Raw genomic sequence first — 24,491 nt, 5'->3', positions numbered from 1 at the left:
CTGGGATGTATTAGCAGGAGTGTTGTAAGCAAGATACAAGAAGTAATTCTTCTGCTCTACTCCATGCTGATTAGGCCTCAACTGGAGTATTGTGTCCAGTTCTAGGCGCCACATTTCAGGAAAGATGTGGACAAATTGGAGAAAGTCCAGAGAAGAGCAACAAAAATTATTAAAGGTCTAGAAAACATGACCTACGAGGGAAGATTGAAAAAACTGGGTTTGTTTAGTCTGGAGAAGAGAAGACTGAGAGGGGACATGATAACAGTTTTCAAGCATGTAAAAGGTTGTTACAAGGAGGAGGAAGAAAAATTGTTTCTTAATCTCTGAGGATAGGACAAGAAGCAAGGGGCTTAAATTGCAGCAAGGGAGGTTTAGGTTGGACATTAGGAAAAACTTCTTAACTGTCAGAGTGGCTAAGCACTGGAATAAATTGCCTAGGGAGGTTGTGGAATCTCCATCATTTGAGATTTTTAAGTGCAGGTTAGACAAACACCTGTCAGGAATGGTCTAGGTAATACTTAGTCCTGCCATGAGTGCAGGGAACTTAAGGTTGTGTGAGCAACCCTTAACTTTGGCCATTCCTGACCTGAGTGTTGAACTAAGCAACGCTCATCAAAGAATAATAGAATATTAGGGTTGGAAGAGACCTCAGGAGGTCATCTAGTTCGGCTCAAAGCAGGACCAACCCCAACTAAATCATGCCAGCCAGGGCTTTGTCAAGCCGGGCCTTAAAAACCTCTAAGGATGGAGATTCCACCACTTCCCTAGGGAACTCATTCCAGGGCTTCACCACCCTCCTAGTGAAATAGTGTTTACTAATATCCAACCTAGACCTCCCCCACTGCAACTTGAGATCATTGCTTCTTGTTGTGTCGTCTGCCATCACTGAGAACAGCCTAGCTCCATCCTCCTTGGAACCCCCCTTTGGGTAGTTAAGTCTGCAATCAAATCTCCCCTCACTCTTCTGCAGACTAAATAACCCCAGTTCCCTCAGCCTCTCCTCGTAAGTCATGTGCCCCAGCCCCCTAATAATTTTTGCTGCCCTCCACTGGACTCTCTCCAATTTGTTCACATCTCTTCCGTAGAGGGGGGGACCAAAATTGGACATATTTATCGTAACTTTCTCTCTTAAATCTCATTCAGTATATTCAGAAGTGACAAAGAAAACAGTTAGCAAGTTTGTGAAGCTTGTTGCTAAAGCTTTTGGTTAGCAGTAACTGGAAAGGACCTTGAGAAACTCCAGATATACTAAAGTGCAATGAGAAATTATGAAGATCAATTTCAAGTTGATTACAGGTATTTAACGAACAAGTTATCCTCTCACATAAAATGATAGCTATTATTTAGCAGTAAAATCCAGACTATCTGTGAAAAGTGCTTTCTTGCTTCTCCTTGTCCAGCAGCTGGGGTCGGCAGTGCAGACTCACAGAGTGTGATTGGCACAACTTTTGCAAACCAGATAGCCACATCAGATGTTCTTGGGTTGAAACTGGAGTTTTCATTCTCTTAGGCAGGCTACCTGACACACCTGACAAGCCCCCATTGCCCAACAGAGGTACAGAGGTGAAGCAGTATGCCTAAGGTCAACTGCAGAACTGGGAATAGAACTCAGGGCTCTCGTATCCCAATCCTATACCCTCTCCACTGTACCATGCTGCCTCCCTTGTGAAAAAGTAAAGGTAACAAAATCTGCTTCAGGTTGCAAGCTGATCTTCTACAGTGATGAAGTACTGCATAATCAGATAGTTGTATTGTTCTATGTCAAGCACCAGGAATGGACAATTGGTGGGGTCAAGATACTGAATTTGGCAGACCAAAGATCTGATCTGGTATAGCCAAAGATCTGATCCGGTAAAGATCTGATCTGGTATAAATCCTGTGTTTTTAATACCATTCTCAATTTACAGAGAATAATCTACAAAATGGACTCTAAGTCATGTGTTTCAGAAAAGCCCCCAAAACACGGATGTTTGCCATTCTAGTTCTATATTTCTGGGACATAGTGATCAATAACAAATTCAACAATTAGTTTCTGAACATATATAAAAATTACCTGGAAAATTAAAAGTTAATTTTAAGCACCAATAATCTTTGAAAGAATGAACATTTCTGTGTATCCTGTATAGTCAAGTTTTTAATATCTAACATCACTGTGCATACCTGTAGTTTGATCCACAAGTACACGTGAGTTGATGATGCGGCCAAAGCGTGAAAACATGTCTTCTACATCTTTTTGTGTCATTGTCCTTGGTAGTCCACTAATATACAAGTTAGCATCTTTGATAACTTCAGAACTTGGACGAGCGTACGACACCTTCAAGAGAAATTTTTTTATGGTATGTGAAATTACATGAATGATTTGCTGTGTTATAAGACACCCACCTAAAATCCTTCTTTTGTAATATAGGCAATTTTCCTACAGTAGTTTCATAAAAGGAAAAAAAGATTGCCAGCATATAAAAAGCAAGAAACAAAAGTGTTTTTTTGTGTTTGATTTAAAAAAAAAAAAAAAGATACACAATCCTCTTCACTATTTGACTCTACTGACAATGAAACCAAGGCCCTGTCTACACTGGGAAGTTTCTGCACAGTAAAGCAGCTTTCTGCACTGTAACTCCCGAAGTGTACACATTGCCAAGCCACTTAGTGCGCAGAAACTGCACAGTTGGAGCGCTTAAAAAAACAAGCACTCCAACGAGAGGCATAGATCCTTCTGCACCGGAGAGAGCACTGCGGTACCACTATAGACACCATGGTTGATTACAATGCTGCGATTGGCCTCCGGGAGGTGTCCCACAATGCCTGTTCTCACCTCTCTGGTCATCAGTTTGAACTCTATTGCCCTCAAGTGACCAACCCTCATCCCCACCCCGTAAATTCTTCTGGTCTTAGCGTATCTTTCCAAGTGGCCATGCCTGCTCCATGCACCAGGGGATCCCCCGCTTGGTGCAATGCTGAGCTGCTGGACCTCATCAGCATTTGGGGAGAAAAGGCTGTCCAGACCCAGCTGTGCTCCACTCGTAGGAATTATGATACTATGGACAGGTTTCACAATGTAAGACAGAAAGAAGACATGACTGGGACACGCTGCAGTGTAGGGTAAAAGTGAAGGAGCTGCAGAATGCCTACCATAAGGCACAGAAGGCAAACCGCCGCTCCAGTGCTGCCCCCACAAGCTGCCAGTTCTACAAAGAGCTGGACGCAATACTCGGCTGTGACTCCACCTCCACTGTGAAGACCATTGTGGATACTTCAGTGGGTCGTGTGCCAGTCGAGAGTGGACCGAGCCAGGAGGAGGAAATCTTGGACAAGGACATGGAGGGGGACCCAGAGGTTGAGGATGACTAGGAGGCCAGAGATGCATGCAGCCAGGAGCTCTTTTCTACCCTGGAGGAGGCTAGCCAGTCACAACTGTCATAGACTGGCAAAGCACAAACAGGAGAGGAGGCCCTTGGTAAGTGGATCTGGATTATGGGAATCGCTGAAGCGAGTTGTTGGGGGCAGGAGGGTTGCAGTAAACAGGCTTGTCTCCCACTGCATGCCTAGTCTCAGCTGCGGAACAGCCTGCTGATTGACTCCCTCACTTCATGAGAATCTGCCTCAGATCTTCAGGAAACTCTCGTGGAGATACTGGGCAATCTGCTGCCACAGGTTCTTCGGTAAAGCTGCTTTGTTTCTTGCCCCATTAATGGTCACTTTCCCACGCTCTGTGCCATCACGGGGGCGGGGGGGGGACCATTGCTGCACACAGGTTAGCTGCACAGGCACCAGGGAGGAAGCCGCAGGCTTGGAGAAGACCCCTCCCTTGATTCCCTGCTCACCCTCAGCAGCGAGATATCTTCCATAATGATCACATCCTGTGGAAAGTGTGGGGACAGGAATGATTATCAGGCCCCCCCTACAGTGCTGGCTCTCCAAGAGCCATATGCCCAGAATACAGCAGGGTCCAGGACGAGTGATTTACCCTGCCCCTGTGGCTACTCACCATTCTGGGAGTCTTGTGGCTTGGCTTGTGTGCGCTTGCCTGGGGTCAGCCAGTTAGTGACAGGTGTGTGAGAGTACTGGCTTTGTTTTAAATCACTGAATTAGTGTTGTCTGTGTTGAAAACAATACTGTTTCTGTAAAATGTTCCGTTTAAACTTCACAAAGATGACCTTGGGAGCCTAGCCTCCCTCTTTGTTATTGGCGGCTGAACGGCTGCACAGAATTAGAAAGCAGCCAAGAAAAACTAAGGAAGATTTTCTGCGTGATGTTATGATGCACTCCACCGCCGAGAAACAGGAATTGAAGGAGTGGTGAAACAGCGCGAAGAGGGACCAAAAGGAGAACACAGCACGCCAGAATGAAGCCGCGGAGCGGCTCTGAAACATTATGGAGCACCAAGCAGACATGCTCCAGGCAATACTAGCTCTGCAAACCGAGCAACTCTGCGCGCGCGCGCCCGCCCTCCCCTACAGCTGCTGTCACAAAACTCTTTCCCATGCACTCCCCAGACATCACCAACACACTCTTATCAACCTCCTCGCTCAAGTCTATACCCACAGCATTCCACTCCTTCCCCTCACAGTCCAGCACTGTGGACTCCCACTACGCACAGCACTCAAACACCCATCCCTCTGCAGTGTGGCCCTGCTGAAGTACAGCACCTACTTCATTGTACTCCAAAGGAGAAGGCTGGATATGATCCCTGGACATACTCAAATCTTTAGCTGTCTTGGGATGCCTCCTCCCCCTGGGACCTTCCCTTCCCCCATCCCGCTCACTCCTAATTTTTGCTTGTTTGACTCTCCTTTTAATAAAATAATTGTAATGGTTTGAAAGCAATCTTTATTCTATTAACTGAAAGCAAAAAGAGCACTGCAAAGCAACATACAATTATGTTAAGTCCCCTTATTGCATCATGTGCATTAGTCACCTCCTAGCATTAAAAGCATTACAAGCACTGCAATCCTGAGCATAGCAACAAATATTAGTGGCTTTCAGCTTCAAATTGCTGCCTCAAGACATCCCTGATCCTTATGGCCCTGCACTGTGCCTCTCTAATAGCCTTGGTGTCTGGTTGTTCAATCTCAGCCTCCAGGTGCTGAGCCTCTGTGGTACAACCCTGAGTGAAGTTTTCACCCTTCCCTTCACAAATATTCTGGAGCTGTGATAAATTAAGCGGGGGAGGGAAGGAGAGGTGCTCCCTTTTATGGGCACCCAGCCAACCAGTTAGCTATTAAGTTCCTCTTGGTGGCTGTTCTCTGCTTGCTTTACCTGTAAAGGGTTAACAAAGTCCCCCAGGTAAAGGAAAGGGAGTGGGCACCTGACCAAAAGAGCCAATGGGAAGGCTAGAACTTTTTAAAAATGGGAAAAAAAGCTTTCCCTTTGTCTCTCTGGTTGTTCTCTCTTGGCTGAAGAGACAGGGACAGCAGGAATGCTGTGTAAAGTTTGAACCATGTATGAAAAATTATCTTCCATACCTAGAAGGATTCATTGGGACAGGGAATGTTTAGATAGATGTGATCAGATTTATTTCTCTATTTTGGGTTGTGGATTTCCTCTGTGATAAGCTCAGATATTTTTGTTTTCTTTTGTAACGTTAAGCTGGCCTCCAGGGAGCCATTCCTGGTGTTTAACCCCTTTCCAGTTGCTTTATAAAATCAAGCAATAGCCTGATTTTCCAGATGTGTTTCCTTTTCTTCTTTTTTAATAAAATTTACCTCTCTTAAAAAACCTGATTGAAAAACATATGCACAGACCTTACCTTTTAAGGCACAAAACCAATTAGCTGGTGGCAACAGCTGGATTTCCCTTTTGTTTGTTTTCTCTCTCAGCTTTCCCAAGGGAGGGATGGAAAAGCCAAGGGGCCTTAGGGAGAACTTCAAGTGAGTTTTTCCGGGATTTGCAAGAGGCAGTTTTTCACTTGGGTGGTAGCAGTGTTTACTGAGCCAAGGTCAGAGCAAAGCTGTAACCCTGGGAGTTTAAAACAAGCATGGGGTGACAAGTATTAATTTTTAGAATCCTTGCAGGCCCCTACCTTCTGCGCTCAAAGTGCTAGAATGGGGAATCAGCCTTGACAGAAGCGTACGGCACACGGCTATATGCATAGGAATATTGTCATTGGTCAGGTACAGCTTCCATAGAGGCAGCGCCAGCGGGCTTTTAAATGGCCAAAAACACACTCCACAGTCATTCTGCACTTGCTCAGCCTGTTGTTGAACCGCTCCTTGCTGCTGTCAAGTTGCCCCATGTATGGCTTCATAAGCCACGGCATTAAGGGTAGGTGGGGTCTCCCAGGATCACAATGGGCATTTCGACCTCCCCTACAGTGATTGTCTGGTCTGGGAAGAAAGTCCCTGCTTGCAGCTTCCTGAACAGGCCAGTGTTCCAAAAGATGCGTGCGTGATCCACAAAAGCGCCTGGAGAACCATTGAGAAATACCCCTTGCGATTATAGTACTTGGTGGCTGGGCAGTCTGGTGCCAGAATTGGAATATGTGTGCCATCTATCGCCCCTCCGCAGTTAGGGAAGTCCATTTGTGCAAAGCCATCCACAATGTCATGCACGTTACCCAGAGTCACCATCTTTCAGAGCAGGATGCGATTAATGGCCCTGCACACTTCAGTCAACATGAGTCCAATGGTAGACTTTCCCACTCCGAACTGATTAGCAACCAATCAGTAGCAGTCTGGAGTAGTCAGCTGCCACAGTGTGATTGCCACGCACTTCTCCATTGGGAGGGAAGCTCTCATTGTTGTGTCCTTGTGCTGCAGGGCTTGGGCGAGCTCATCACAGAGTCCCATGAATGTGGCTTTCCTCATCCGAAAGTTCTGCAGCCACTGCTCATCACCCCAGATGTGCATGATGATGTGATCCTACCATTCAGTGCTGGTTTCCCCAAGCATAAAAACGGCACTCCACTGTGGTCAGCAGCTCCGCGAATACCACAAGCAATCTCATGTCATAGCTATTATGCGTGGTGAAATCAATGTCGCACTCCTCTTGCCTTTGTAGTTTAAGGAATAACTCCACTGCCACTCATGATGTGCTGGTCAGAGCAAGCAGCATACTGGTCAGCAGTGCGGGATCAATTCCTGCAGCCCAAATAGGCAGGGCGTGCAGTACACAAACCGTTGAAAGACAGTGTCGAATGCGGACGGAAGCACAGGGATTGCTGGGATGCAAAGCAATGCATCACGGGTCACTGGTACGGGACCCAGGATGCCCCACAACCCCCTCTACCTTCCCACAAGTCTTAGTAGCAGAAAAGAAAGAGGTGCTCTGTGGGATAGCTGCCCAGAGTGCACCGCTCCAAATACTGACGCAAGTGTGAACATGCTACTGCGCAGGCAGCTGACAGTGTGAGCACTCTCTGAGCGGCGCTGTAACTGCCGGCACTGTAACTTTGCCAGTGTAGACGTGCCCCTAAGTGGCATCATTACTCTGATGAGCCAACTACAGGCCCAGCATTGATCCTGCCAACTGACATATAATACACTGAGCAGCCCCGATGTGAGCTTTGCTTCGTGTATCATATCTGTTATTTTGTAATAATTTCAGTGCCTACTAAGAACCAGTAACTATATTCAAGCAAAAAGAAAAGGAATACTTGTGGCACCTTCGAGACTAACCAATTTATTTGAGCATAAGCTTTCGTGAGCTACAGCTCACTTCATCGAATCATAGAATCATAGAATATAAGGGTTGGAAGGGACCCCAGAAGGTCATCTAGTCCAACCCCCTGCTCGAAGCAGGACCAATTCCCAGTTAAATCTGAGACGTTGCATCCGATGAAGTGACCTGTAGCTCACGAAAGCTTATGCTCAAATAAATTGGTTAGTCTCGAAGGTGCCACAAGTATTCCTTTTCTTTTTGCAAATACAGACTAATACGGCTGTTACTCTGAAACCTATATTCAAGCACAGAACATACCAATTGAAGAACTCATGACATCAATACAGGCTTTAGCACCTGAGTTAGGGACAGTTAACCAGCAAAAATACACCTTTTATCCTTCTTCAAACCTTCTAGTACAGAAAAAGAAAGTTACAGGCAAATATTTCAGCTGATCTGAGAGTCTATCCTTTTCAGGACAATGGTATATATACATTGTGCATGTCTTTCCTTTGTTTTAAGGCAGAGCTCATTGAGTACCTGAGATTCACATGAGTTCAATCCAAAAGCCAGGCAACAATCTGGAATAATCTTACCTACTGTGCACAGACACCACAGTCGTCACCATATGGCATTGAGATAGAACCCATGACCTGCCAGTAATTATGTACACCAGGGGTATGTAAATTGGCACCTAGATACTATAGTGATGGGTGCTCTAAAAATGGAGAGAGAGAGAGAGAGAGAGAGAGAGAGAATATCTTTGAAAATAAAGCTATTACAAAAGCTGAGGTGTTTGACAGCTCATTCCACTGCACGGTTCCCCTATAAACACCCTGTTCCCAGTTTCTGATGCTCTCTGATGCACAGCATTCACTCAAGAAAAGCAAATGACAAAACAAATATTTATCTGAGCATGGAATCTAAAACGTCTCAGACTTATAAGAACTTCTTCCAATGTAAGTTACCAATATAATTGACAAATAGATTTGCAAAACAAATGGGCATGACTTGAGCTGCCTACTTGGGGTGGCTATTGTGCTTTAGAGTGGTATCAAAGAGACAGATACTTTGGGAACTCCGAGAAAAAAGTGCTGAATACTTGGCAATCCACACTTAATTCAGGGGCAGCTGCTGGGTGTCCAGCATTTATGAAAATCAGTCCAAAAGCCCTCAAAGCAGTTTTAAGACAGTAATGAAACAACAAAATGCTAATTAGAAGTTTTCAAAATAATTTATCTCACCAGCTAAGCTTTTCAAACATTTTCTTACATCAAAAGAAGCACTGCTTTAAGTTATGCAAGATGCTAAACCAACATCCATTCTTGAGCTTTTAATCTTGCAAGGCATATAGAAGTCGAAAAGGAATTGGGGAGACAACTTACTAGGAGAATGCATTAAAGTTTTAGAAGACAGAGTTCCAGTTAACTGTTCTTTATGTATAAGTTACACTTTTACAATATTAAGCTTTAAAATCCATGCTTGTTACCTTGATTGTTTTTGACTGAAGTCTCAGGCCATTCAGTGTGTTTATTGCTCTTTCAGCATCTTTAGCACTCACATAGTTCACAAAGCCATAGCCTAAGCTGTGTCCTGCATGAAAGAACATTTTTTTACATTAATCCTGATGAATAAAAAGGTGTCACTGGTGAAATACAAGTAAAAAAGTATTTGGTCTACAGATGACAAAACTTCACCTAAATCATACAAAAACTTAAGAGCTTTTCCAACAACTCCAGGTTAAGTTACTCAGGCCTGTCACATATCATGTGGGAAAAAGAAAAGGAGTACTTGTGGCACCTTAGAGACTAACCAATTTATTTGAGCATGAGCTTTCACGAAAGCTCATGCTCAAATAAATTGGTTAGTCTCTAAGGTGCCACAAGTACTCCTTTTCTTTTTGCAAAGACAGACTAACACGGCTGTTACTCTGAAACCTATCATGTGGGGTGTCTGATGTAATGCTCACCCATTTGTCACTTCAGACGTGTGTCCTTGAGGCTAGTGCATCTCAGATGGCAAATGGAGAGCCTCAACAATACATTCAAGTCTGAAACAATGACTCGGGTACCCTGTTTCATCTGCAATCACAATCAGCAACTATTTTGTCACCTGGAACAGATCCTGACATGCAACCTTTTCTGATTTCACTTCTTATTGTCTCCCCTCTACCCTTCAACAGGGTGCTTCAAAATCTGTGAGAGAATAGTTAAACTTCATGCAAAAACAAGTGAACCAAGTGCTAAACTAAGTTTATAAATATACAAAGTTTAAAAAAAAAAAGTAGCAAGTGAGAACGTTTGGCAAATGACCGTGCACCAGAAAAGTCACAAGATTATCCGTTTCCCTGCTGCTGCAGCAATTCAATCCTCCATTCCTGGAGGCAAGAGTAGAGAAAGAGGGCTATCTTTCACACCACTCTTATTATTTCGTTAAATTTGTCATGCTCTGTATGTAAGGGTGGAGAAAACCTTAGGTCCAAGTTGGTTCATGCCCTGTCTCTTAAAACAAAAACAGCCGTACTTCTCTGCAGGTATATTACTGGATGTTCATGTCCATCCTTTTCTTAAATTATTCTTCACTCCCTCTTAAGTGTTTGAGAATAAAAATTCAATCTTTAAATCATCTCAGACAGTTACTCTGAAGAAATGTTTCAGAGTAGCAGCTGTGTTAGTCTGTATTCGAAAAAAGAAAAGGAGTACTTGCCAATGAATGCATCCGATGAAGTGAGCTGTAGCTCACGAAAGTTTATGCTCAAATAAATCCGCTAGTCTCTAAGGTGCCACAAGTCCTCCTTTTCTTTCTGAAGAAATGAATTCTCAGACAAACATTCTTTCTCCAATTTCCCCAAATGCCAGCTCCCAGCTGAAGTACCAAGTACCAAGCCTACTTTAGGGTGCAACGTCCTTGCGGTTAGGGACTGCCACCAGATATATAACACTGTAGTGGGGCATCTGCCCCACTCCTGGAGAACAGGGGTTAAAAGCAGCCAAGCTAACCTGATTGGGGAAGCAGCCACAGCTGTGGCCTGCTCAATTAGTGCCCAGCTGGTCCTGATAAGAGGGCTATGGGCAAGAAGCTGGAGGAGTCTCACTCTAGCCCTGGAGTGGGATGGGCTAGCTGCCTGAGAGGAAGTTACCTGAAGCAGAGCAGTATTGGGACAGGGCAAGAGGAGCTAGGGAGCTCCAGCCTGGTAAAACCCCAGGCTGCAGGCCTTGTTGAAGGCCTACAAAGAAGTACTGGGGCCTCAGAGGTGCAGCCTAGGAATAGGCAGAGGCAGCTGTTCCTAACCCCTTGCCAACGATGCGTGGCCATTACAGACTGCTGTCTGCCCCAGTGAGCGGGAGCTAGATGACGACTGGCAGTAGCCACCGAGGCAAGGCGGGTTTAGAGGGTTGGGGGTTCCCCTGGGATGGGAGACCCAGAGAGAGTGGGGGTACTGCTGGGGCAGAACCCTGAGGTAAAGGGGCACCGGAGTCCAGGAGGGACATGGGGCCTGAGGCAGGCAAGACACCAGCCTGCAGAGGGCGCTCTGGGCTGGACAAGAGCTAATCCCCAAGACGACCAGCAGGAAGCACCACACTGGTGAGTCGTCTCCTCGCTACAAACAAATTTTAAATTTTCTCAAATAATTTGACCTAAATACAGTGACTCTCCCTCAACAAAAATTCCCTCTCCCTGCTTCACAGTCAGAGCTGTGGGCTGTGATTAAGGACAACTAGGAAGAGATTGTATTATTTTATCTGACAGGGGGTTGGACTAGATGACCTTCAGGGGTCCCTTCCAACCCTGATATTCTATGATTCTATGAAATACTAAAATTAAGTTAACCTATGCAACCTTACTTATGTTTTCTTGAGTATATGCATTACCATATCATATTTAGGTATTTAAGACACTCTTCCCACAAGCAAAATTATTCCATAATTGTCCATTATAGGGATTCTAACTGCTTCTCTTGAACCATATGGTATTGGCCACTGTCAGACAGAAAAACAGAATAGACAGACCATTTATTCTGATCCAGTATGGCAATTCCTACATTTCTGAATATCAATTTCAATGAACAAACTCCCCAGAAATGACCATGTGCAAAACCATTAGCTTCATGGGGGGGGGGGGGGAAGGATACATAAGAATTTGTTCATCCCTTGGTGGTTCTGGACAGGTGTGAAAAGCCTTAACACTGCCTTTTCAGTCTCTACTGCATTTAGAAACAGCAGCACTGAAGTGCTTCATTCAGAGACTCCTCCAGAAATCAAGATGATCTTTAACTGGCCCAGTCTCCCAGTACCCTCAGGTAAGGCATTAGAGTTCAAGGCTTTTCTAGAAAGCTGTTTCATACAGTTAACTTTAATAAAGTTAACTTGATAGAAACAATAGCTTCTGGACAAACAGGAAACAAAATACGTAATCTATATCAGTTTTTCCTGTCAACTTGGTAAAGAAGTGTTCACATATATGTGGCGGGAAAAGGATGTGGATAGACAAGTTAGCCCAGGGAATGGGATTTGACTTGGGGAAAAGAACCAGCAATCTTGATTTGTAGCACAATAAAATTAGAATTTAAGTTTAATGTACTTTAAGACTAGAGTGGTTATAAAACCTATTAAAGTTGGGTGGGAACAGGTTTTGAAGAAATTGCAGTCAAAGAGGTAAGAAATATATTATACACTTAGTGAACATATCCAATTATTACACTATAGGCAATTCATAACAACCAAATATTTCAATATGGTTACATATTTGGCTGAGTGTAAGGCCTTGCTCTGCTCAACTCAATGGCATTTCGCTGTTTGTAACGTGATAACTTTTGAAAACTGCATTGGCTCAAATCCAAAATGTCAGGGAACGCTCCAGGTATCAATGTGCAGAATCTTACCAATTTTGTCAAAAGTCAGAGAAGCCTGATTTCCACTGATCTAATTGTTAGGATTATTCAGGCTCTCGCTACAAGGGTGAGGTCAATGCCTTGAGGGGTTAAGGTGAGATATTTGGGCTCGAGAACTCTCTGCAGCACCAAATGGGCATTCTATGGGCCTAATTTAAGTGAAAATCACACTTGCTGGAAGCCTCTCACATATTCACCCACTGGGCCCCTCACCTCCGCTCCAGCCAGGTCTGCCCCCAGCTGTGACATTCACCCTGGGGCAGGAGCTGGCCCTCAGGGAGTTGAGGATCCAGCTGGGTATACAGCTCCACCTACATAAACTTTAAGTATGCAACCCTCTAGATATTACCAAAATGATTCTTTAGGGCTTCCGAGTAAAAAATGAAACAGTGAACAATGAATCTTATATTAGTAGCCGCTGGACAACTGGCAACTTCTCAATGGAGAGGGAAATTTTTTTTGAAAATTAGTAGGGCTGTCAAATTATTTAAAAATAGTCACAATTAAATGCAATTTTAATTGCACTGTTAAACAATAATAGGATACAGATTTACATTTATTATAAATATTTTGGATGTTTTTGTACATTTTCAAATATAGTGATTTCAAATACAACAGAATACAAAGTATACAGTGCTCACTTAATATTTTTGATCTTTTTTTAAGTTTACAAATATTTGTAAACAAAATAGTATTTTTAATTCACATCATTCAAGTACTGGAGTGCTATCTCTATCAGAAAATTGCAACTTACAAATGTAGAATTTTGTACATAACTGCACTCCAAAAAAAAAGTTTACAACTTTAGAGCCTACAAGTGCATGCAGTCCTACTTCTCGTTCAGCTAATCACTATGACAAACAAGTTTGTTTACATTTATGGGAGATAATGCTGCCCCCTTCTTATTTATGTCACCTGGAAGTGAGAACATGCGTTCACATGGCACTACTGTAGCCAGCATTGCAAGGTATTTACATGCCAAATACGCTAAATATTCGTATGCTTCCATGTTGATGGGTGCTGCTTGATAATACCCAAAGCAGTGATTAAATAGTGACTTCTTTTTAATCTAGTCAATTTGTTTTACATTAATCCCTTGCATTAACTGCGCTTAATTTGACAGTCCTAAAATTATGTGTTGCTGTAACTGAAGGGTTAACTCATCAAGTACATACCTATACAACAATATACACAAAGTAACATACTTAAATATTTGGTTAGAATTGGATACTCTGGACAGTACAATCACCTGCAAATGATTGAGCATTTACAATTGTTTCTAAATATCTTTAAATACATTTACTTGCTTTGATTTGCTAATATAAACAGAAACAGATTAGGAGGTTACTGATCACAGAATCATAGACTATCAGGGTTGGAAGGGACCTCAGGAGGTCATCTAGTCCAACCCCCTGCTCAAAGCAGGACCAATCCCGAACTAAATCATCCCAGCCAGGGCTCTGTCAAGCCTGACCTTAAAAATATCTAAGGAAGGAGATTCCACCACCTCCCGAGGTAACGCATTCCAGTGTTTCACCACCCTCCTAGTGAAAAAGTTTTTCCTAATATCCAACCTGAACCTCCCTCACTGCAACTTGAGACCGTTACTCCTTGTTCTGTCGTCTGCTACCACTGAGCACAGTCTAGAGCCATCCTCTTTGGAACCCCCTTTCAGGTAGTTGAAAGCAGCTATCAAATACCCCCTCATTCTTCTCTTCCGCAGACTAAACAATCCCTGTTCCCTTAGCTTCTCCTCATAAGTCATGTGTTCCAGTCCCTTAATCATTTTTGTTGCCCTCCACTGGACTCTTTCCAATTTTTCTACATCCTTCTTGCAGCGTAGGGCCCAAAACTGGACACAGTACTCCAGATGAGGCCTCACCAATGTCGAATAGAGGGGAATGATCACCTCCCTCGATCTGCTGGCAGTGCCCCTACTTATACATCCCAAAATGTCACTGGCCTTTTTGGCAACAAGGGCACACTGTTGACTCATATCCAGCTTCTCATCCACTGTAACCCCTAGGTCCTTTTCTGCAGAACTGCTGCCGAGCCATTCGGTCCCTAGTCTGTAGCTGTGCATTGGGTTCTTCCGTCCTAAGTGCAGGACCCTGCACTTATCCTTATTGAACCTCATCAGATTTCTTTTGGCCCAATCCTCTAAATTGCCTAGGGCCCTCTGTATCCTATCCCTACCCTCCAGCATATCTACCTCTCCTCCCAGTTTAGTGTCATCTGCAAACTTGCTGAGGGTGCAATCAACGCCATCCTCCAGATCATTAATGAAGATATTGAACAAAACAGGCCCCAGGACCGACCCTTGGGGCACTCCACTTGATACCGGCTGCCAACTAGACATGGAGCCATTGATCACTACCCGTTGAGCCCGACAATCTAGCCAACTTTCTATCCACCTTATAGTCCATTCATCCAGCCCATACTTCTTTAACTTGCTGGCAAGAATACTGTGGGAGACCGTGTCAAAAGCTTTGCTAAAGTCAAGGAAAAACACGTCCACCGCTTTCCCCTCATCCACAGAGCCAGTTATCTCATCATAGAAGGCAATTAGATTAGTCAGGCATGACCTTCCCTTCGTGAATCCATGCTGAGTGTTCCTGATCACTTTCCTCTCCTCTAAGTGCTTCCCAATTGATTCCTTGAGGACCTGCTCCATGATTTTTCCAGGGACTGAGGTGAGGCTGACTGGCTTGTAGTTCCCAGGATCCTCCTCCTTCCCTTTTTTAAAGATGGCCACTACAGTAGCCTTTTTCCAGTCGTCTGGGACTTCCCCCAATCGCCAGGAGTTTTCAAAGATAATGGCCAATGGCTCTGCAATCACATCCGCCAGTTCCTTTAGCACTCTCGGATGCAGCGCATCCAGCCCCATGGACTTGTGCTCATCCAGCTTTTCTAAATAGTCCCGAACCATTTCTTTCTCCACAGAGGGCTGGTCACCTCCTCCCCGTGCTGTGCTGCACAGTGCAGTAGTCTGGGAGCTGACCTTGTTCATGAAGACAGAGGCAAAAAAAGCCTTTATTAGCTTTTTCCACATCCTCTGTCACTAGGTTGCCTCCCTCATTCGGTAAGGGGCCCACGCTTTCCTTGACTTTCTTCTTGTTGCTAACATACCTGAAGAAACCCTTCTTGTTACTCTTAACATCTCTCGCTAGTTGCAACTCCAGGTGTTATTTGGCCTTCCTCATTTCACTCCTGCATGCCCAAGCAATATTTTTATACTCTTCCCTGGTCATTTGTCCAATCTTCCACGTCTTGTAAGTGATCTGTAACTAGATATTTTTTGAGATGTGGTACCTGTTTGTATTCCATTGAGGGTTTATGCATGTGCATCATGAGCAGGAGATTTTTTTTCCCCCAAGAAGTAATGTCTGTTGGGCTACACATGAGCCCTTTGTTTGCCCCACAGTTTCATCCAAAGTGATTGAGGGTGGGGCAGACTGATCTTGTCTTCAATTCCTTCTCCACCATGAATTCAAGATATCCGCAGCAAAGGGGAAGGAGGGCAGGAAGTGGAATACAGATAGGGACCACAAATCTTGAGGGCCCTCCAGTTACAGGCAAGTAACCACCTCCTTTTCTTCGAGTGATGGTCCCTATTATATTCTACTGAGAGTGATTAACAAGTAGTACACTTAAGTCGGAGGATGGTGCAAGGATGAAGATGGAATGGTTTAGCAAAGGACAGCCGTGCCAAATGAGGCATCTGTTGCAGAATCCTGCATATATGCATGGCAAAGGTATGTACTGAACTCCACGTGTCCACTCTACATATGTCCCGAAGCAGCACAATGTGGAAGATGGCAGTGGTCGAAACCTGGGCTCTCATGGAATGTGCCCTCACCCCAGGGGATGGAGGCAGTCCTGACAACTGATAACAGTGAAATCCACTTGTAGACTGCATGCCACTTAACCCTCCTGGATATTGTTTATCTCAATCTAGAAGATTTCCTGATTGGTCTTGTCCTCTGCAGGTAGAAATTGCTAAATTGCTGCTACGTGGACCTTGAGAGTGTTGAGGGCGACACCCGGTCACTTCAAGCACAGGAGGTAATCCAAAAGAAGGGGAATCTTCACCTCTTCTGGGGAAAAGTCCTTTCTGTTGGGCCAAGGTAGTGAAGCGGCTCCACTTGGCCTGGAAGAAACGCCTAGTGGACTCCTTCCTGCTGCTCAAGAGGTTGTCTTACACTTCTGATGAACACTCTCATTCTAGAGAAGATGCCCATCTAAATACCACACTGTGAGGTGAAGTGTCTGCTGATCAGGATGTCTGATCTTCCTATTATGTTGCGTTAGCAGCTCAGGGAAAGCGGGGATGGGAAGTGGAGGGCAAGCTGACCTGGTTTCCCAACCTTCTCTGCAGAACTGTCTGGGTCACAGTAGGGCAATCAGGATTACCACTGCTCTCTCCTGCCTGATCTTGTGGAGTACCCATGGCAGGAATGGTGGTGGGGAAGATGTAGTTGATCTAGTCTGACCAGCAGAGAATGAGTGCATTGCAAGTGGAAACCAATACCTCTCTCAGTGCAGTATGTGCCTCGGGGGAGGCAAAGAGATCCCATGTTGCAGTCTCCCATTTGTTGAAGATGTCGCTTACTATGGTATCGTGGAGTTCCCACTTGTGATGGATCACGAATGGTCAGCTGAGCGAGTCTGCAATCACTTTCTGAGTCCCTCGAAGATAGGCTGCAGATAAAAGGATCTTGTGGACGATGCACCAATATCATAGACTGACCACTTCACCACAAATAGAGCCGTTAACTTCATGCCCCCTTGTTTGTTGATGTAGTAAACAGTGGCGGTGTTGTCCAGCATGATAAGACCATGATGGGAGCAAATGGATAGGAGAAATGCTTGGCATGCCTTCCTAACAGCTCAGAGTTCTAGAATGTTGACTTGCATCCTGAATTCTTGAGGGGTCAATGTTCCCTGCGTTATGCAATCTCCCACACTATGCGGGATGTGTTGGTAATGACTGTATTGTCCGGGGAGGATGGGAGAAAGGGGACCCTCACACAGACCTGTTGGATATTAGGTAAACCTTTTTCACGAGGAGGGTGGTGAAGCACTGGAATGCGTTACCTAGGGAGGTGGTAGAATCTCCTTCCTTTGAGGTTTTTAAGGTCGAGCTTGACAAAGCCCTGGCTGGGATGATTTAGTTGGGGATTGGAGTAGATGACCTCCTGAGGTCCCTCCCAACCCTGATATTCTATGATTCTGTGACCCATCGGGGCCTGTCCACCACTGGAGGGAAGAGTGTACTTCAGTAGAAACCATCAGTATCAGATCCATGGGTGAGTAAACTCTCTGGAGCCACATCTAGGAGGCAGCAAAGGTGGAGGTGAGCCAAGGCAGTGATGTTAGTGCCCAAGGCCATATGGCCAAAGAGAGATAGGCAAGAGAGAAGGACCAGGAGAGAAGGACCACTGACTACTCAGGCTACGAGTTCCTAAGAAAGACTACTCGGGCTACAAAAGACTGGACTACGTTCCTTGGTAGCTATGCTTGTGCTATGACTAAGCTGATGGAGGCCCCTATGAATTCTAGGGACCATGTGGGGTCCAAAGTTGATTTTTCAACATTGATGATGACCGTATGGGTTGAAAGGAGTCTGAGTAATATGGAGGTAGAAATCTGGACTTCATCTCTGGACCACGCTGCTAAGAGCCAGTCATTGAGATAGGCGTTATGGGTCCTTGTATTCCCCAGAGATAGGCCTCCCTGATGGCGAAAGCTTTTCCACTGAATGCATCCGATGAAGTGAGCTGTAGCTCATGAAAGCTTATGCTCAAATGTGTTAGTCTCTAAGGTGCCACAAGTCATCCTGTTCTTTTTGCGGATACAGACTAACACGGCTGCTACTCTGAAACCTGGGAGCAGTGGTGAGTCCAAATGGCAGGACCCTGTATTGAAAGTGCTGAAGGACTACCGTAAACATCAGGAACCTTCGGTGGGACAGATGGATGTTTATGTGAAAATAAGCATCCTGCACATGGAGAGCCATAAGCAAATGCCTTCTTCTAATGATAGGATGATGGCTGCTAAGGTGACCATATGAAACTTCGGTTTTGCAGATGAATCAATTGAGACTATAGAGATACAGGATTGGGCTCCACCCATCCTTCTATTGAGGTATCAGGAAGTAAGTTGAATAGAAAAGTCCAGAGGAACCCACTATCGCCCCTCTTTGTAGTCAGGAGGCCACCTCCAGAGCGAAGCTGCTGTCATGAGTAGTCCTTGAGGAGGATGGGGAAGGGGGCTGTGGATGAGGTAGCATAAAGAACTCAATCGTATAGCCATATTGGATGACATTTAGCACCCACTTGTATGTTATTGCACTCAAGCTTGTAAAAGAGTGCTAGACGACACTCAAATGGGGTGGTGTGGTTGTATGGCAGCAGGCAAGGTGGCTGACAGCTCTCTAGAGTTCCTCAGAAATACCTCTTCTGTAGGGGTTGCACCTGGGAGGAGGAAGACTGAGGGTGGTCCTGGAGGATGAGATTTTTTTAATCTTCTGGAATCAGGTCTGGTCCTGTTGTGGAAGTTTCTCGGCAAAGTCCTTAAATTTTCTGTAATTCAGGAAATTGTATTTGGCAAGTAATGCCTGATCATTTGAAATCCTATATTGAAGGCTGACTGAAAAGAAGACTTTGCAGCCTGAAAAGTCCAGTTGCTTGCCCTCCCTGCTGGATGGGGTGGAGCATGGATGCTGTTGCCTAGCCCGTTCTGTCGCTGCATGGACCACAAGTGAATTGGGAGGTGGAGGTGAGAACAGAAACTCAGACCCCTTGACTGGTACAAGTATCCTTTTCTGCCCCCTTTGGGGTAGGTGTACATGGGGCTGGAGTATGCCAAATTGTGTGAGCTGGCTCAAGGATGGCATCATTGTTTGATATCGAGGCCAAGCAGAGTCGACCTAAGAGAAGTATATCCAGCAGCTTATGCTGAGTGTCTTGGATCTCCTTCTGGGGAATGTGAAGCTCTCCAGCCACCCCACGCAGGAGATCCTGGAATTCCTGGTAGTCATCAGAAGATGGGCAGGACATTGAAACCACTGCTGCATCAGGAGAGGATGATGGGAACTTCTCCTGTTCCAGCAGTACCTTCTGAGCAGCTCATCTTCCATTACAGGTTCCAAACATCAACTCAAAAGCACCTCAGGTGGTGAAATAGGTGAAGCCTCCCTGACAGAATGGACAGGTTCTGAGGGAAGGTATTAGGGCCATGATCCCCAATAGGGACAGCAGGATGGATCCAGAGGGTGCTGAGGAGGGCCCCATGGAACAAGGAAACCAGTGGCAGCTGGAGTGAAGAATATGGTCACAATATAGAAGGCCACAGTGGGTACTCGTAGTGGCGGGAAAGGATGGATGGTCCCTAACCCTCATCTAAGTCCTCTGAAGACAAAAACTTGGGAGACCAGTTCCATTGGCAGTACCATCGGAGCTAGCAGAAGCATGTGCACTGTTGGAGTGATGGGCAAGGAGTGCCTCAGATGTGGCATGTCTGATGCCGGAGATAACTCCCCAGAAGTAGAGGGCTCCAGAAAGCGCGGGGACCTTGATTCTCCCAGAACAAACACTTCCTGGGGCTCTGGCACTTTTCCCAACCTCCCTGGCACCAAGAGAACTTTCTCAGTCCCTGGAACCAGAGCAGTGGTCTTTCTTGGAGGTTATGGCTCTCTGGTTCTGAGCAATGCTGATGTTGACTGTGTGCGTGTGTCCACACTTGGTACAGGCGGACCAGTCTATTCATGCAGCTGCTTTTCATGTTTGTGCACTTTAGGTTGCACACCGTCCCCATGACTAACTCATGGAAGGAATCTCTCCCTTCTTAGGTTTAGAGGAAGACTTACTGCCATGCTTATGTGCATGCTTCCTTACCTCCTGACTAGACCCCGGCACATGGTTCACAATGGTGGTACTGCTGGTGCCAGCCTACGACTTCATAGTTGAAGGCACACCGCTGGTAGCCTCAGGTTGATGTACAGAGAGGTTGCCTGGCCAGGGTCAAAATGAGGTCTCATGGCAACTTCCATGAGGTACTTCCAGAGATGGAGAGTCTGGGTATGGCTTGGGAAGAACTGGCAGATACTGCACCTGGATGAAATGTGGGCTTCTTCCAAGCAGTAGATGCAGCGTTGATTTTCGTAGCTGACCAAGAAGGAACATGGGCAGGAGGCACTGATTTTAAAGCCTTGGGTTCTCTGCATAGTCCAGTACCCGCACACGGGGGGCTGGGGTGGGTATGGTGGAGGGGTTTCCACTGGGACTAAAACATCCCAAAAAGGAACCCTGATTCTACTAAAACTAAACTACTAAAACTACTATAAAACCAATAGAAATGGTAAAACTCTTTAAAACTATGTTCAATTGTGTTTTTTGTAGTTGTAGTAGTAAGTGCACCACATGCAAGAGGACACTAATAGTTCCGATCCAGACCATGTTGCAGTCAGAAGGAACTGGAGACGTGATCGGTTCTGTCTGCCCTTTATCACCTCAGACAAAACCATGAGGCAAGCCACAGGCGCATGTGCAGATCAACAAACACTACCACCTGAAAAAAAATCTCCAGATCCAAACACATGGGGCACATGCATAAGCCCTCACTGAAATACAATAGGGTCCATCACTCGAAGAAGAATAGTCTTTTCAGTTTAAAGCAGAAAAAAAGCCTTTGATGACAAGGAGGTTCACCGATGACTATCTTTGTATAAGTTCTCTAAACAAAAATTAATTTTTTGTGATTGTTAATATTATACTTGTGGTAGAGATATTTGTAAAATTGCAAAACTACTTCCTAAATAAAGAGTTATTTTAAGGGGGAAATCATTTAAAATTTGCCATAAAGACTGCCCCTTATTCCTTAATTTTGCCCCAATGATATGACCACATGCTATTTTCTTGCCCCACAGAATCTGGGCCTTAACCAATGCCTAAAATACATACTAAGGCTATATCTACACTACAGCTTATATTGGCATACCTTACGTCACACAGGGGTGTGAATAAACCACCACCGAGCGACATAAGTTACACTGACGCAAGTGCTCGTGTGCACAGTGCTATGTTGGTGGGAGACCTTGTCCTGCAGATATAGCTTCTGCCGTTCGCTGAGGTAGTTTTATTGACAGAGCGTCTTCACCAGACACGCTGTAGCAGCATCAGTCCAGCTGTGCCGTTGCAGCACTGAAGGTTAGCCATGCCCCCAATGAGGCAGTTATCTGAAGCCCTCACCCCACCCCTGCCTCATTCAAAGGTGTGTAACTAATAAAGCAGGGGACTGCAGGAAGAGAAAGGATGGGCTTGTGCTTTAGGAAGTGAATTGGAGCTGCTTCTTCAGGAAGTGAGCAAAAGTAAGATCATCCTGGACAGACATTGCCTTTGTCTTCCTCCTCAGTGGATATTTACATAGCTTTTGAGGAATCAGCCCATCACACTCTAAAGAGTCATAATCCTTTTCAGCTCTATCCCTTTGCCCCCAGTCAGGTGATAGGCTGAAGCGTTGTTAAGGGGGGCTGGGAAAGCCTATGAACCTTGGGCAACCACTGACAGGAATTATACCAAGACAAGGGTGTTACATATCCATAAAGAGCAGCACAAAACAGGCTACAGGTACAGTTTTCTGCATGAAACCAGGAGAAATATCCATGGTGCCCAACCTTCCAACCAAGCCAGCCACCAAGAGCTTCAAGTGTGATGTGACAATCAAACAGCACTTGGAACTTCAACCTCCTTTGAGGAGTTAATCAAACAACAAAGCAATGCAAAGGCTCTCAGGACAAAACCCTCAGACCAGACACTCCGCACATAAAGTCAGATGATTGCTTTGAAGCAAGCACAGAACCATAACCACTCCATCAGAATACAGAAATTCAAGATGAGTGCTCCATCTAGTTCAGTATCCTGTCTCGAAAACTGAAGCAGCTGGGTTTGGCCACAAGATACAAAAAAACCCTAACAGATATGGGACAACCTGCTCCCAGGGAAGAAGTTTCCTCCTAAACCCCAGAAATTAGAGGTTGGCTTATGCCCTGAAGTAGTGGTTTTAGATACTAGTTACTAAAACTTTGGAAAGTAACTCTGGATGTTCCCCTCTAGAAAAGCAGTTCCTTCTCTACTTGGGCACAAGTAGCTTAAAAGCCATTAACCTCTGGGAAAGCGTGGCCATTTTGAAAGAGAAAATTGCTTAAAACAACTAATTTCTTCAACAGTACATATAAGGATAACTGGCAATGATTTTTAATTATATGGAAAAATGTAACTAAAGACAACCATTTGTTAGTAAAAATGGTTCAAAAAAAGAGATACTAAACAGATTAGTTATTTATAAAATTTTATTTATTTAAAAGGGACAAAGATGCATTCTCAGCAAAATAAAGAGTTAGCAGATGCCTTAGCAAAAGTGACCACGATCTATTTGCTGTGTGAAAACAGAATACAGTCCCAGCCAGTAATATAGACTCTTGGCATTGTAAAAGGGCCAATTTCTCAAAGCTAAAAATAATTATATGCAATACTGACTGAGAGCATAATGCTTCAGTTAGAGGGGCATCTTGGCTGAGAGCATATGAAAGATAAGTCAGCATGCAGCAATCAGCAAATGGAAAAAGGGGAAATGGATTGCAATGAATATAAACTAGAAGTTAAGAACTGCAGTTGACTCAAAGGAAGCTGAAGGTACCAATGGAGTATCAATGGCTAACGGGTTAAAGGACAGTACGGAAGAATATTTTTAATGAATCATGGAACAAAAGAAATCCTAACACTTATACAGATCTTCTTTACTAGATTGAGATGGTAAAATAGTCAATGATGCACAGAAGGTAAAAGCATTTGGTTAATGTTTATTCTGTATGAGGAACAAAACTAGATAACGTATCCACCTCATAACAGCACCATTCCAGCAGTAACCAAGGAGGGTGTTAAGCAGCTTCTACTAAAGTTAAAAACTTTTAATCAACAGATCTGGAAATGTTGCACCCAAGAGTCTGCAGGTCACTAGTGTTAGTTCAATAAACCTTGGAAAACAAATTCCAGAGACCAAGAAGAAAGTCAAAGAATAAAACAAGATAAGTAGCTAATTATCAGTTAGCTTGTTTGGCCTCAATGTCAGGCAAAAATAATGGAACAGATGCTGTGGGACTATCAATAAAGAGAAGACAGAAAAATAATTAAATGACAATCAACATAGCTTAATGGAAAATAGGTATTGTCAAGCAAACTTGATTTTTTTAAACAACGTTACAAATCTGGTTGATAAAGATATCAAAGTATATTTTATCAAGTTATCTGTAAGGCATAAGATTTAGTACCTCAGATTAATAAATCTGCATTACATCAAATCAGTACGATACTTGTTCAATAAATTAAAATAGGCTAGCATCTCAAAATGCAATTGTTAACAGAATGATCAAATAGTGGGGATACTTCCAGAGCAGTGATTCTCAAAAACTTATTTGATCTGTAGTATCTATAATAGTATCTGTAGTAGTTTACCCCCCTCACCCCAAGTACATATACTGCCACCCAGTTCTGAAAGCAGAGCAGAGAGCAACAGCTGCTGGCCAAGCACCCAGTCCTGAAGGCAATGCCACACCAGCAGCAGCACAGAAGTAAGGGTGGCAATGTGAAAAGTCATATTCGTCAATATCACTTTTCACAACAGACTAAATAAAACAAAAAACAAAAACAAAAAACCCCCACACAAACATACACAGAGCTTGCACCTGCCTTGACCCATTCCTGCTCCTCTCTTGGGAGACCTGCCTCATAGTTTGAGAACCACTGTTATAGAGGGCTCCTGCCTTGTCTTTCTCAGCCTTATGCCATTTAAAAAAAAAATAATCAATGACCTGGAAGAAAATATAAAGTCTTTGCAGATACAGTTTGCAGACGACTGAAAAATTGTAGCAGTAAACAACTCACACAGAGTAATCTAGATTGCTTGGTAAATTATGTAGAAGAAGTTGAAATCATGAATTTCAATA

The 24,491-nt window shown here is 44.4% G+C and overlaps 1 protein-coding gene across 2 annotated transcripts in view; it reads right to left on the bottom strand.

The window, feature by feature from the left end:
* The window catches only part of ELAVL1 (ELAV like RNA binding protein 1), a 91,968-nt gene that overhangs the window by 20,264 nt on the left and 47,213 nt on the right, over positions 1–24,491 (bottom strand). For both annotated transcript variants that reach the window (XM_048831123.1, XM_048831122.2), the window contains exons 3-4: positions 9,086–9,189; positions 2,161–2,314 (exon numbers count right to left, since the gene is read on the bottom strand). In XM_048831123.1, coding sequence (XP_048687080.1) covers positions 2,161–2,314; positions 9,086–9,189 — 258 coding nt within the window. The remainder of the gene's footprint in view (positions 1–2,160; positions 2,315–9,085; positions 9,190–24,491) is intronic.

Source organism: Caretta caretta, chromosome 25, assembly GCF_965140235.1.
Source record: "Caretta caretta isolate rCarCar2 chromosome 25, rCarCar1.hap1, whole genome shotgun sequence".
Lineage (NCBI taxonomy): Eukaryota > Metazoa > Chordata > Testudines > Cheloniidae > Caretta > Caretta caretta.
This window is presented reverse-complemented; position numbering and strand designations above follow the sequence as displayed.